The 13,817-nt window shown below is 43.6% G+C and overlaps 1 protein-coding gene across 2 annotated transcripts in view; it reads left to right on the forward strand.

Moving 5' to 3' along the window:
• The window catches only part of espn (espin), a 31,295-nt gene that overhangs the window by 1,659 nt on the left and 15,819 nt on the right, over positions 1-13,817 (forward strand). The window contains exons 2-8 of one of the 2 annotated variants that reach the window (XM_078084216.1): positions 682-875; positions 6,488-6,674; positions 6,800-6,982; positions 7,725-7,856; positions 8,467-8,722; positions 9,099-9,400; positions 12,267-12,425. In XM_078084216.1, the coding sequence (XP_077940342.1) occupies positions 682-875; positions 6,488-6,674; positions 6,800-6,982; positions 7,725-7,856; positions 8,467-8,722; positions 9,099-9,400; positions 12,267-12,425 (1,413 nt within the window). Of the gene's footprint in view, positions 1-681; positions 876-6,487; positions 6,675-6,799; positions 6,983-7,724; positions 7,857-8,466; positions 8,723-9,098; positions 9,416-12,266; positions 12,426-13,817 lie in introns of both variants that reach the window. The other variant, XM_040192629.2, reaches the window with a different exon arrangement.

The raw sequence follows: 13,817 nt of genomic DNA on the forward strand, positions 1-13,817 counted from the left end.
CTTGAACTTTGCCCCCTTGTGTTTTTTGCTGTGTTAAGGGAGTCTGAACCCTGATTTTATATTATTCTAATGATGCTCTTTTGAGGCACTCCACGGCTTTCTTTGATGGTGACATTTGTATTTCTATCATTTTGTCAGTGTAAAGTATTCGTCCATCTCAAAAATATGTTACAGGTAAACAAGTTTTTAAAGAAGATGGAATGGATGAATCTGTTTGTTTTTTGCTAAGTTAAAGAAGCTACGCTCTTGTGTCTTGTAGACCATTAGAACCGATCGATTACCACGTTAGTCCTTGTTTTTTTTTTTTTTTGTCAGCAGTTGTGAAGTTTGCGTGTAAATGTACGACTATGCTGCTTAGAACTACAGCGTTTCTCATGAAGAGTTTTTTCCACAAACAAGGTAGGCGTTTATTCTCGGACTAAGCAAGACTTATTTCCTTGCTCAAATATGCTGCCTACTAAATCTAAGCATAAAGAGCTTTGAGGATTGAGCTACAAAAACCAGCCTAATCATTCAAGCCTGCTGTATATTACCAATACACAAAACATCAACGTCTTAGAACATCTTCTGTCACCCATCATCAAAAAACTGAGTGGCTAAATATCTGAAATGATTTTCATTGTCAGCTCTTATTACGGGAGGAAAAACCCAAACCCAATTCTCCTTTTGTTTGACTGACAGGACCGGGACAATTCCGGTGCCACCGTTCTCCACCTCGCATCCCGCTTCAGTCACCACGAGATCACTGACTGGCTGCTGAAGAGAGGCGACGGGGACCCGGCGGCCTCCACCGATACGGGCGCAGTACCTGTTCACTACGCTGCTGCCAAGGGAGACCTGGCCTCTCTCCGGCTGTTGCTGGGGCACAGCCCGAAGTAAGCAAAGGGCATTTGTCTTCAGAGCGGCTTGTGAGCTGCGTTCACAAACCTGGTTGTTCAGTGTGACTGTATGGGTTGATGATTTGTCTAATAGTGATCCCATTGGGTACCTCGTACTATTTAAGCCTCTTTGGTGTCGCAAAATGAAAATGGTTTTAAATGAAAGCGGTTACACTGTTTGGATTCAGATTTCAGAATGCGGACAGTTTGTCTTCAAACTACTGGCTGTGGCGAGAAGCAACCTGAGCTCTGTTTTTGTGGAGCGACCAATGCAAAAACCTCTCAGTGGTTGAGCCGCCATAACCACGTGTACCATTTCTAGAACAATTTCCATAATGTTGCCACAAGTCTGTATGAAATGTATTTCATTTCCAACCCAAACTGTCAAATGCCAATTTAGATCCAATTCATTCATAAGTATTTTCTCCATTAATCAATCAAATATATATATATATATATATATATAGCAGAATAAAGACACCCATCAATATTGTATTTTGCTATAATGCAAGAACGTCACAACGTCAAATTCAGTCACAAATTTTCAGGTGTGTGTGTGTGTGTGTGTGTGTGTGTGTGTGTGTGTGTGTGTGTGTGTGAGAGAGTGATTTCCCTCGATGAATACCATCCCCTTATCGGTCCCGTGTCAGACCCACCAGTGCCCTGTAGAGATAACACCTTCCTGTGTGGACCTTTACGACCAGAGGGACACGGGGGACGTGTTGTCCTTTCTGGGACGCACAAGGACGGGATGAGCGCAAACCAACACTACGGATTCTTTCTAAGCATAAAAAAGGCAAATTCAGTTCACACCTCCAAGCCACCAGCTGATATTGAAAGATGAGATTATAAATGACATGAAGCATTGTGAACTGCCATTTGGATGAAGAGTGCCGTCAGATCAGCACGAATGTCTTTTGTCAAAAGTACTCACAGGGATTTGAGTCTGACATTACTGAGTAGGAGAGTGGAAGACATTATCTGTTAATCTCTTTGTGGATTGAACACATTTCGTATTTTTTAAAAATATCTGTATTATGACACTTGACCTTTCTAGTAGTGGTCTGTGTTTGCTTGATTTCTATTGAGCTCTACGCCTACAGGGAATTAATTGGTAGGTTCCATCGCCTTGCTCAGTGGCATCGCTTTTGATTACCTGGTGAACATTTTCTTTTCTTTTTTTTAAACTTAGATGAGTTATTTTTATTTCAGGGATAATAGAGTCGATTCAGTACACACCCGGTGGTTAACGTCATGTAATCAAGACTAGTGGCCTTGTGTGGTTTTCAATTCAGCCTTATTAAAAGCAACATCTCTGCGGTTATAAAACAATAAAAAAGGAAAATATGGAGATTACCGTTGAGCTGAGCGACGCTCTTTTCGCTGACGTCTACTTCAGCCATCAACCGTGACAACTACCTACTGCCATAAAGAAATACAGAAGGTAAATAATTGACGACCCGAGTAGGACGAGCAGCCTGTCCAGGTACCTCCCTTCGCCCCTACATCATAGTGGATTTGCACCCACACCCACCCACTGAAAATTTAATGAGCCTCAGCGACGCGGTAGCTCCCGCATAGCCGGTCGCCATTTACTCTTCTCCCCCGCCGCCCACAATGTTTCTGTTTACCGCCATCTCCCCGGCAACACGACCGGCGATAAGGTAATGAGAAAAACAAACCCATTTGAATAGAGGGGGCTGCTTTATAGCATTCGGCATTGTTCAGACTTGAACTTTGCAAAAAAAGAGATAACATTGTTGTTTCACGGCCACGTGTTTATATTGGCGAGCTTTAAGACGTAGAGTTTGTTCTGCTTAAAATAGCATGACAATTACATTATTCCTCTAGTAACCAGCCAACGTGATCTCCAAAACCTGTTCGTAAAAATGTATACGAAAATCTTGAACATACAAATTCGTAACAACACATAGGAACTGGCGGTGGTTAACCACGCCCCTTAAGTGAACAACATGGCGGACCATGTTGGATTCTTGAGTGAACGTCTCTCCGCCATGTTGGATTTTTTGAGGGGGTTAGGGTTAGTATTCTATTCTTACAAGTTAACATTGATTTCTCGTTAATTTATTTTACATCGTTCGACTTCACAAAGTGTGTTTACGGGGCGCAGGTCCCCGTTCACTTTGAACAGGGTGACGTCATCAGTTGCAGTCCGTATTTATTTAGTATTTATCACTACGAATTTGTATGTTCAAGATTTTCTTTTTTTTTACGAACGGTTTTTGGAGATCAGGCTGATTTGCACGGATGATGATGACACACAGACTAAAATGAGGTAAACAAGCCAAACCAACGACAAGTTCAGTGTTTGGAAGCATTATGGTCCAACGGTTGAAAGTTCATACAACCACCCCGACTTTGACCAATGAAGACTTCTAAAGGCTGCTGGGCTGGTTGGGGGATTAAGGCTTGCTACCAATTTATTTATATTTTACATCTATAGCCTTACCCAATCTGACCTCTGCAAGGCTCTAAAGACAGAAATGCACTATTCACACAACATTTACAGCAATCACAAAACCACCACCTATATTTACTGGTTGGGTAAACATTCTTTGACGAAATGTGATGAAAGGCCAGTGCTGCTTTGTGAATATTGTATTATAATTATAATTTGGAAGGTTGTAGTATCCAGCTGTGTGTAGTGTTCCACTCTCTTAGCAATTCTAGTCTTTTTGTGCTACAATGGACCGTTTTTGGCTTTGTGTCGCAATATTTCAGTGTTTGGGACGGACAGACGAAGACGCTGCCAATTCATGAGCTCCGTATCAGTGGGCTAAAGAGTGAGAGTGAGCCAGATCCCACAAACGACGCATGTTATGCCATCAATTAGTGTAGATTAAGATCTTTTAGCCAAGCGATTCGTTCGTTCATGCAATTAAAAAGGTTGATCTCTGCATTAGAATTTACTAGAACAAGTTGGCCGTATACATTGTGTTTGGACACACAAGAATGAGTTTGTTTTTTTCTTACTTGTTTCAAGAACAGCTGCTGAAAGAGGAATATGGATCCTAGTAGTGCAGCATTGAATTGGTTCACACTAGCATTTATTTCCTCACCTTCAAAGTAAAAACCGTATTCCATAATGAGGCAGATCATCCTGTATCTGACGTAGGAGCAACGCAAAACCTACATACAGGTTCGTATGAATAGGAATAGGTTATGTTGGTAACAGCAGAAGAAGCTTGGTGCTTATTACGTATCCATGTAGGAGCTCTGAAAAAAGAGATGACGGTGTTTTTCACTCGGCTAACTCTGCACTTTTGTTCTTCAGCAATTCTGCTCTTAACTGCATGGTATCAGTTGAAAAAGAAAAAAAACTTCTGTTCTCTTCTACAACAAAAGATCACGCGAGGAACTGCAACGCAACGTGCTATTCAGAGATGCTTCTGGGTAAAATTACTTGTACCAAGTAAAAACCGTATACGTGCAATTGCTAAAGTCCAGCATTACATGCTCACTAGATAAACTGGCAATCTGCATGTTGTCTGCTGTCACTTTGTCTGTGTTTTAGCTGTAGTTTTTTTTGGCCTGGTACATCAATTCTGTAACAACATTCTTTATTATTTAGACCGGAAACGCCACTGAGAGGCTACGAAGGCTGTGGGGAAATTACTCTGCTAGTAATGAAACTAAATCTTAGTCTTTGTTGTCCTGTACATCGGGGGCGAGGAAGGGCACATTGTTCAGACAATTACTGGGTCTAACCCATCGGAGCAGAACTAAAAAATCTATCAATGTCTGCTACTTTAAAGGGTTTTTTCTGCTTCCAGTGACCGATGACGCAGCGCCCCTTGGACCACTTGCTGGCTCTGTAGTCACACAAGGCTAACCTCTTTCATCGCTCTCTGAAATCTACACCTCTCCTCAGAAAGCACCTCCTTAGTGGCTTGTTGAAGCTCCTTCGCTTTGGAGAGTTGTGACGAGGGCAAAGTGCTTTGTTAGAACTCTACCCGTAATACCTCAAATACACCCGACCCGGTCGCTCCCGCAGCCTTTGGGGTTACGTTTAATGACGAATGTAAGTCTCTCTCTGCTGTACAGACCCCAGTCAGCTGGTGAACACTTTGGTTACACGTATCAATAATTCACCCGTCTGCCCACTTCCTCAAGAACCAGGGAGAACTTACCTTTGCTTTTATGAAAAATGTAAAGAGTGCTTGTTTTTACATGGAACCTTTCCCTCTATCATCCTGACCGTTGTTTATTCCAATGTTTCCCTATAAGACAAGCATGTGCTTAAAACGCAGTCACATGTCAAACTGAATTCATTTGGGATACCAACAACTTCGTACAACCTCTTCAACAAAAAAAGGCTACTTCAGGAACTTTGTCTCAGAATTGGAGCTGATTACTTATGAGCAGATACGACCTTTCGTGTGAAGTTCAGAACAGAACATGTTCTTATCCATGTCATTTAAACACAGGATCTTTATTGATGGCGCTGACTTCATGCCCTTGAAGGGAATGTTTGGCAGGGTCATTTTGACTTTAAAAACAATGACACAGCCAGTGCAGAGCAGCTCATATGCTGGCAGCTTTAAGCAGCCGTCGGGGCAAAGCCCGGGGAGTGATAATCCTCTTCGCACGCATCGCTTATTTGTCAGTGTCCAAATAAAGCTCACCCTTATGCGATTTAGTGAGGAAGCGATCATTCTCTCCCAGAACTCCCACACTGCCTGAAAAGATCTGGAACAAGGGGGCTTTTCCGTCGGAGGCGGGGCTTAGGGCCTTTGGAAACCGGAGGACGGGATTTGCTTCGCCGTCACTGCTGTCTGCTCTCAAAATAGCCGCAGGTTGACATTGGAAACGGATGTTTTTCTGTCCGTTACCATCAAACTACGATCCCACATGCAAGCCCTTTAGAAAAATGGGTTTTATCATACAACTGAAATGGTATACAATGATTTGACAGCCGTGTCTTAAGAGGATGCAGTTTGTGTATGTGATGATTATGAGTAATTATAAATGAATTGATTAGAGTTGTAAACGGCAGTAGAAGTTGTCACCATTACTGCTGTGGCAACTCTCCAGAAAACCTGCATACGTCAGGTAAATGTAGCTAAACTTTTAAGCGTTTTTGTCACGAATCTTCCCAGCAGCTTTATTTTATATATAATATAATGTACTCTTCATTACAAATGTCAGAGTTTCACTGTCTGGTGGTAACAATTAAGGGTTTAAAAAATTGGGGCATTTTTACAGCAAGAAATATCGAAGATAATACATTATGGGACGTTTGGTGAATTTGGCTGTTTCTCTGGACAAGACGAGGTTTTCATTAATTACGGCATCGACGTGACGTGAACTCAGTAAAACCGTCATTCAGTCAATAACGTTTTAACCGAGATTGTACAGATCTAAATCACACGACTGAAGTTGCGTTTAAAATCCACAATTGTAAGTGTCTATATCTGTGAGTCAGTAGATTTTATGAATGCCGACTTGAATCTCGTAGATCTTCTTTTATTTTGTCCAAGAATGCTTCCTTCATCACTGAAAAACTACATAGACTCCAGCAAACAGCTTTGAGCGGAGCGCTTCGGTCTCCTTATGGTCCCCTACTCACTTTTTGGTTTAATTTCCAGCGTTGTCAACACCCAAACAAAGAATGGTGCCACACCGCTCTACCTGGCATGCCAGGAGGGGCATCTGGAGGTCGTCCAATACATGGTGAAGGATTGTGGGGCAGATCCTAGCGTCAGAGCCAATGACGGGATGACGCCTCTGCATGCTGCTGCCCAGATGGGCCACAACACTGTCATCGTCTGGCTGGTATGTTGATGGCAGGAACATATGGATCATGTATTCCAATCAAATGGAGCACATTCCATACTAACGCAGTTATACTTTTTTAAAAATAAACTAATCAGATTAAATGATTAACCCCCCTACTTCAGGTCAGCTTCACAGAGATCCGCCTGACGGACAGAGACAGTGACGGGGCCACGGCCATGCACTTTGCAGCCAGTCGAGGTCACGCAAAGGTGCTCAGCTGGCTGCTGCTGCACGGCGGGGAGATCATCACTGACAATTGGGGGGGAACCCCTCTCCACGACGCTGCAGAGAACGGTGAACTGGAGGTGTGTGTTTCTGCTGTTTGCTTTTTTTCTTGCGTAGTGATCAGTCCGAGTTAAAAGCGAAATAGAATACAGGCACAGAAACCTCCACCTTTCGACGTTTGTGCTACTATGTACAGTGAAACATCTGAAATGCTAATATTAGAATGAGCATTGTTAGTGCTCACATATCCACACTGTTTCATATTCAACCATCGGTTTTGAATACAACAAAACTCTGACCTTCTACTTTGACTAATGCATTGTTGTATCCAGTCAGCTGTTTCAGCACAAGCTTGACATGTTAGATGTAGAACAAATGTGTATGTTATGTCCCTCCCATAAGAAGGGTTTGAAATTAAACTTGTGTTTGAAATGTACGTTTTGAACCAGAGGGAACACAAGAAGATATGAAAAACAAAGCTTTTACGTTCTAAGAAAACGTAATAATTTTAGATAATTTAGGTAATATTTTGGATCCCCATAGGAAGGGTCTCCTAAACAATTCACAAATAGCTATGGATTTCCTATTAATAACAAAATAATGCATTTATTTTAAAAGTTTATTTATTTTTTATGGTACGAAATATTTTTTTCCTGCAAAACAACTAATTTACCTGTTTATTTTGTGTAAATTAGAAGTATTTTAACTGAGTTTAATGCTGACTTGAAGCACAGCAGCCCCTTTCACTGACCCTGTCATGTTCTCCATCTTCCTGAATCTGACCTCGAGCACTTTCTCCATCGCTCTGGTGTTGTTCTCTAGTGCTGTCAGATCCTCGTAGTCAACGGGGTGGACCTGGCCATCAGGGACCTGGACGGTTTCACTGCAGCAGATCTGGCTGAATACAACGGCCACTCGCAGTGTGCCAAGTATCTGCACACTGTGGAGAACATGGTGAGACTATAGCCATTACCCGCCTGTGGACGGTGAGGGTCAGTTCTTTTTGATTTAGACAAACTTTGAATCGTCATTCAAATCCTTAGTTAGTCGCGGCTAAATGGAGAAACAGCCGTCCCCGAGCCAGCATGTCCCCTGACTGCCAGCAGTTTTTCAGTGTTAATTGCCTGACCGATTACAACATGTATGAAAAAAATAAATGGACTCCCCGGCTTCGACCCACTGAAATTCCCAAGTGGCCAGAGAAATAATAACTCCTCTGCACTGAAGTCTCTGGTGTGTGGGAAACAGATTCCCCCCTGTTGTGCGCTTTCCATCAGGGACATCCAGCCAAGTCCTGCACTGTGGGAAAAGCAGAGGGCCTCAGAGCCTTTTTGATCAGCTGTGAGACGTTTCATTAGTGTGTACTCATTAAACACATAATGCCGTTCCCCTCGTGAAAGCCACCAGGGACTGAGAGCAGTGTTTCCCTTAGGTTTACAAGTTCAGGGGGGGGATTTAGAAACAACATGATTTATATGCACTAGCCTATGGATTTATTAAGTGATTCCTTAATAATTAACAGATGTATTTTTTGATTGTATTACCAAACTGCATCCTTTGACAGAGTGTGGAGCACCGTGTTTTGTCGCGGGACCCCTCAATGGACCTCGAGTACAAGCAGCCGGACTCGGGCCTCTCGTCCCCAAACACCACCATGCCCCCCATCAACCAGGCGGCCCACTTTGACATCAGTTCGCCGTCCAGCTCCCTGTCCAACTACGACTCTGCCAACTCCAGCCAGTCCAGCACTGGGGAGAAAAGGAGCAGCCTAACAAAGCCACAAGGCGCACTCGCTCAGCTGAACACGGTCGCACACACAGGTCAGCAATGCGTAACGTTAAAATATGAAGCATTCTACACTGGCCTAATTAGTCAGTTCGGTTTCTAAGGAAACGGAAAGGTGGCTGGAAAAGTATAATCGCATTTCATTTCACTGAATAACCGATGACGTTCCATTGTGTTTCTGAATTGAAACCACTAAAGTTTTGTCGGTGCAACGCTGAGCTATTTACTGAGGTAGAGCTGGTATCATGCAACTGTTTGCTTCCTTATGGGTTATGTCACAGGTGCATGGCACGCTGGTGCTGCTCCCTTGTGGCAGCATGCAGATTATTTGTTAGAATAAGAGGTGGACCGTCATAAGAGTGTCTCTCATTCATGTTTGAATGCACTGCTTTCGCTTACCTTTTGTCGCAGGTGCATCGGAGTCGGGCATTACGGACATGCAGGCGTACATGGACATGCTAAACCCCGACATTGGCTCTGACGTGCACAAGAAGAACGACATACCTGCTAATAACGCCTCTAAGCCCCCACCTCCACCTCCACCACCACCACCACCAACCTATCCACCCCCGCCTCCACCACAGTCACCCCCAGTGCCCCCGCCAGCCCCGACCTACCCAGCACCGCAGCCCCCTCAGGAGCCGACGTCAGCGGAGTTCCTGAAGGTGAAAAGCAGATTGCGACACGTGGAGCGCACCAGCAGCAAGACGGAGGTGAGGACAGATGTGGTAAGCGAGTTGCAAGTCGGGCCTCGCGGCTGTGTGGGGAATTTCCTCATCTAGAGGGAAATTTCAAAATGCAAAAACATGATTTTGGGGATATTTGTTTGTGCCTGTCCATCAAACCGCTTCCCTGTGCAGATATATTACGTGCGTTTTTGTAACGGCAAGCAGATGGTGTAGTACTTCCTTCATGTCATATATGCACGGAACATGGCAGGAGATCATTCGCTTGGTTTGGTAATTGTGTCTCAAACATGAATACATTTTGCAAAGCCTGTGATATGAAACAAGAAGCAGGACTGGTTTGTTTCGGGATGAATGGCCAATTAGCTGCCATTTTCCCTTTGGTCTAATCAGTTGGGCAAATGCTCTTGTGTAACAGTCCGGGTTGCCTACAAAGATGTTATTGTGTTAGCATGGCTAACGAGGCTAACCGAGAAGCTCATTACTGTGGCCCGCATGGCACACACAGTGGTTATTGTGATGGGCTTGAACTTAATTCCAGTAATTAATCTGGATAAAGATCACTCAGACGTGTATTAAAGGAGCAGCATCAACATTAGTTTCAGTGCGGTAAAAATGGGTTATTCAATAAATTGTAATTATAAAGAGGACGATGAATCTGAGAGATCACTTCATGTTTCTCCTAGTGGTTGCCATTACGTATGATCGTAGAAAGACAAAAAGTCTCCGTTCTCTTATAAGTTGTAGTTGTAAATGTTTAGCATTGTGCTACATTTTTATTCTAATAATCATTTTGGGATTTATTTTTAGTACGTTCAACAGAAGCAAGAAGGTGTTTATGTTTTTCTGTCGTACACATGTTGTTGCATCAGTCTAAACTCTGCCATACACAAGTTTAGTTATTATAATTGGTGCCCCCCCCCCCCCCCCCCCTCTTGGGGGGGTGGCAACAGCCTGCGGCTCGCCCTCATTAACAATTCAACAAACGCGAGTGCTTAGATCACATGCACACATGCATGCGTGCGTACACAGACACACACCAACTCAGAGATAAGATCACTGTCTACTATATACATTGGGAAAAAGTATCTACCTTGGGCACCATAGTAACAGTAACCTCATCCATGATCTCTAAACATGTGGACGTATTACAGATTGGAGTGTAGATTATTGGTTTAGGTTGTTGATTATTGGTTTAGGTTGTTGATTATTGGTTTAGGTTGTAAGGAAAGAAAGTTGACAAGTATTTCTTTGTCTTGTCGGCTTTCTTTGCTGCTTCTCCCATCTCATTTGTCTATATTTGCCTTGACTGAAGTCAAATGTTTCGTGAGAAGCAGCCAAACAAATGACTGCTTTGCCTCTCCCATTTTCTGCTTTAATTCATTTAACGTAGTGTAGAAATGCCGGACTTTAACGTCTCAGCCGGGATTAGCATATTTCCTGCCTCTAATACGGGGTACTGACGGCTAGAATATCCTGATAATCCTAAAGTTCGAGTGCCGCCATGGTGATGGCAGCTTCTAGCAGCATCCAGGTCTTTGTGTTTTGCATAAACAGAGGCCCCGGGGCAGGGACGGGGAGTGTTTAGTCCGCAGGCTGGTGGTGACATCATTTCTACCGCTGCGGCCGACCCACTAGCTAATTGATGAGGCCAGTAGGTAAAGTGAGAGGGCAGGTGAGGAGGTGGCACTCGGGATTTGATGACCGCTGTGCTGGGTTTTGTGGATGAGGTTCTGTCCAGACAGGAGGAGAGCAGCAGCAGCAGCAGCAGCAGGGGACTAAGGTAAGGTGTTAAGAGGAGAAAGATAAATCACTTTTTTACCTGCTCGGGCTGCAGATACGGAAAGTTTTATAAAAGTTTGTGTTAGTGTTTATTGGATGATTGCCAGGTTGTGGAGAGGTTTGAGCTGCTCTTTCGTTTAACCGTAAATGTGTTGCATCTTGTCATGTTTAAATTGTTTACTTTTCTTGAATTGCAAGTTACTTTTTACTCCTTTTTAGAATGAGAGTCTTCCGGTGTACGACCTTTCTTTATCTCAGGCTTTTTACGAGACCGCATGCACGTCCTGAACCATTTCAAACCGCAACCAAGTGGAGAAAAAAAAAAACCTTGATAATGCAAATGCATTCGACCGTTAAAGCAAATATATGACAATCATTTTATGTGGACAGACAGACAGATCTGTTATAATGGCAAGAAATGAGGCGTAAGTACATCTGCGTGAGGGAGGGGAGCAGCCAACATGCTTTGTACGTTTGCTTTTGTCAGCCCACCTCCCTCGAGGATGACAATCAAACCATCTGTAGTGCTGCTCACATTACCCTGTACCCTGTAGACATGAGTCAACAACACTAAACGGCCTGAGAGGAACTTAGAATGCGATACCTCGTAAAGGAGGAGGTCAGAGGTCAGCTGCCAATTATTCCCCTACATTTGAAAGGCCAGGCAACTATTGGTTTTGGTGTAATAAATAAAGCATCGTTTACAGCTTTTGGCAGTAAAGGGGCTTCCCTTTTCACGCTTACACACATTTTTGTTATGCAATTTTGGAAAGAATATTATAATACAAAATATAGTAAAGAAATCTCATATTAGGAAACCATGCTAATATTTTACACAAACTGAACTGAAGCCTTGTTTTGTTTCAAATAAGGCTGCTGTGGTCAGACAGGAGAGCTGATCTTTTGTGTGTTGGATCACATAAAAAGTGCCGCTTAGCTGTATTTCCAATGTTTCTGTCACTGTTTTTGCTAAAACCATGAATGGCTGTTTGTAATTCTCTTACTTGTATCTTACCTGTCGACATGGCTGAAAGTTAACTTAGCTTATTTTGGATAATGAAAATCAAATTGAAAGCTCCCAATTTTTCCCCATTCACATCTTTCTAATCAGCTGACTCTCGGAGAAGACCCAGACAAACTGCGCCGCGTGGATTCAAACAGGAGGTCGAGGAGCTTCAGCAAGCAGCCCAGCACTGGGGACTACTACAAGGCCCTGGGCAGCGACTTGGCCGAGTCTGGAGGGAGCAAAAGCATGGCGCCCAACGAGGAGGTGAGTCAGCGCTGCGCTGTTTATGGCAGTGTGTGTATGTATGTGTGTATATATATATATATATATATATATATATATAATCAATATGTACAATGTTTTTCCCGACACACAATCAGTGCAAAGCTGACGACTGACGGGGAAATGCAACCATTCTTTAAAAGTAGTTTTTGTTATATTCTATTTATGCTGGTCGATGGATTGAACAGATGCCTTATACATTTTTTTTTTTTCTATATATATATTTTCAAAAGTATATGTTGGTGATAACACAGCAAATAAGGGGGAGGTTTAGCTGAGTGGTGGTGTACATAATGCCTTCACAATGCAGGAGCTCCAGTAATGGGTATTAAAAATGGCCTTCGATCAAATCCGGAGCAGTTATGTGTAGGGTATGAAAATAACTCTGCAATCACATGTATGTTTCAGCCGCTCAAACATAGATTTCCTAAATCAGGTTTTACTTCTACAAGGACTGGAGTGCAGATGGCAGTATTTGCGTGTGCATTATGACACTCGGCACAGTCTTGTGTCCACCTGAGCGTTTGTTTGGATGCAAACTTCTCACTCATTTCCATTACCTCGTGACTCCCACCCGGTTGTATAAGCTTTCTAAAACTTAAGAACAATACATGTGTGTGTGCTGGTTATTTTAACCCACAAACAACACGGAGTCTGTGAGATCACGTTAAAATGAAAAGGTTAATTTGAGCCGTCGGAGATTGTGCAAAACATTCACATTTTGTCATTGATTTCCTGGTCACACAAACACTGAGATTAAGGCACTAGAATTTCCTTTGGGATAGAATAACTATTGAACTACAAAAGTATTTTTTTGTCGAGGCTTCCTTGTGACTAATCTAAACATGATCCTGATCATAAAGCGCCTGTTTGCTGCCACATACCTGCACAGGCAGCTGAAGGAATAGTCAACCATCAGTGTCCCCGGAGAGGTGTTCTTATACTCTCAAGGGTATCAGTAGTGGGGGAATTCTGGGTGATACAGCGTGCAATCCACATTGAGCCAATTAAGGTCTCAGTGGGGCCTCTCGTGGTCTCAGGGGCACCGCAGCAGATGGGCCGGCTAATCGACGGGAGCAACGGCACGTGCCGCCGCGACCCATCTGGACACCGTCCCCCCCTTAATTCCCTGGGGGCTTTTGAGAAGTAAAGGGGGGGGGGGGGGGGGGGCAACAATGATGAGCACGCGTCCATCGGACTAAGGAGGGGGGAGTGTGAGGTCGGATTAAACGTCACGGTCCATTAACTTGCCCCCAGGAGAGTTATGGCACGCTTTCGGAGCGTGTCAGACTCTGGGGGGCCGCGGGGCGCGGGGGTTTAAGCACTATCACTTGCAGCGACAGATGTCTTTGCCCAATGTTTTCTCTCTTGAGT

This window comes from Gasterosteus aculeatus, chromosome 2, assembly GCF_964276395.1.
Source record: "Gasterosteus aculeatus chromosome 2, fGasAcu3.hap1.1, whole genome shotgun sequence".
NCBI lineage: Eukaryota > Metazoa > Chordata > Actinopteri > Perciformes > Gasterosteidae > Gasterosteus > Gasterosteus aculeatus.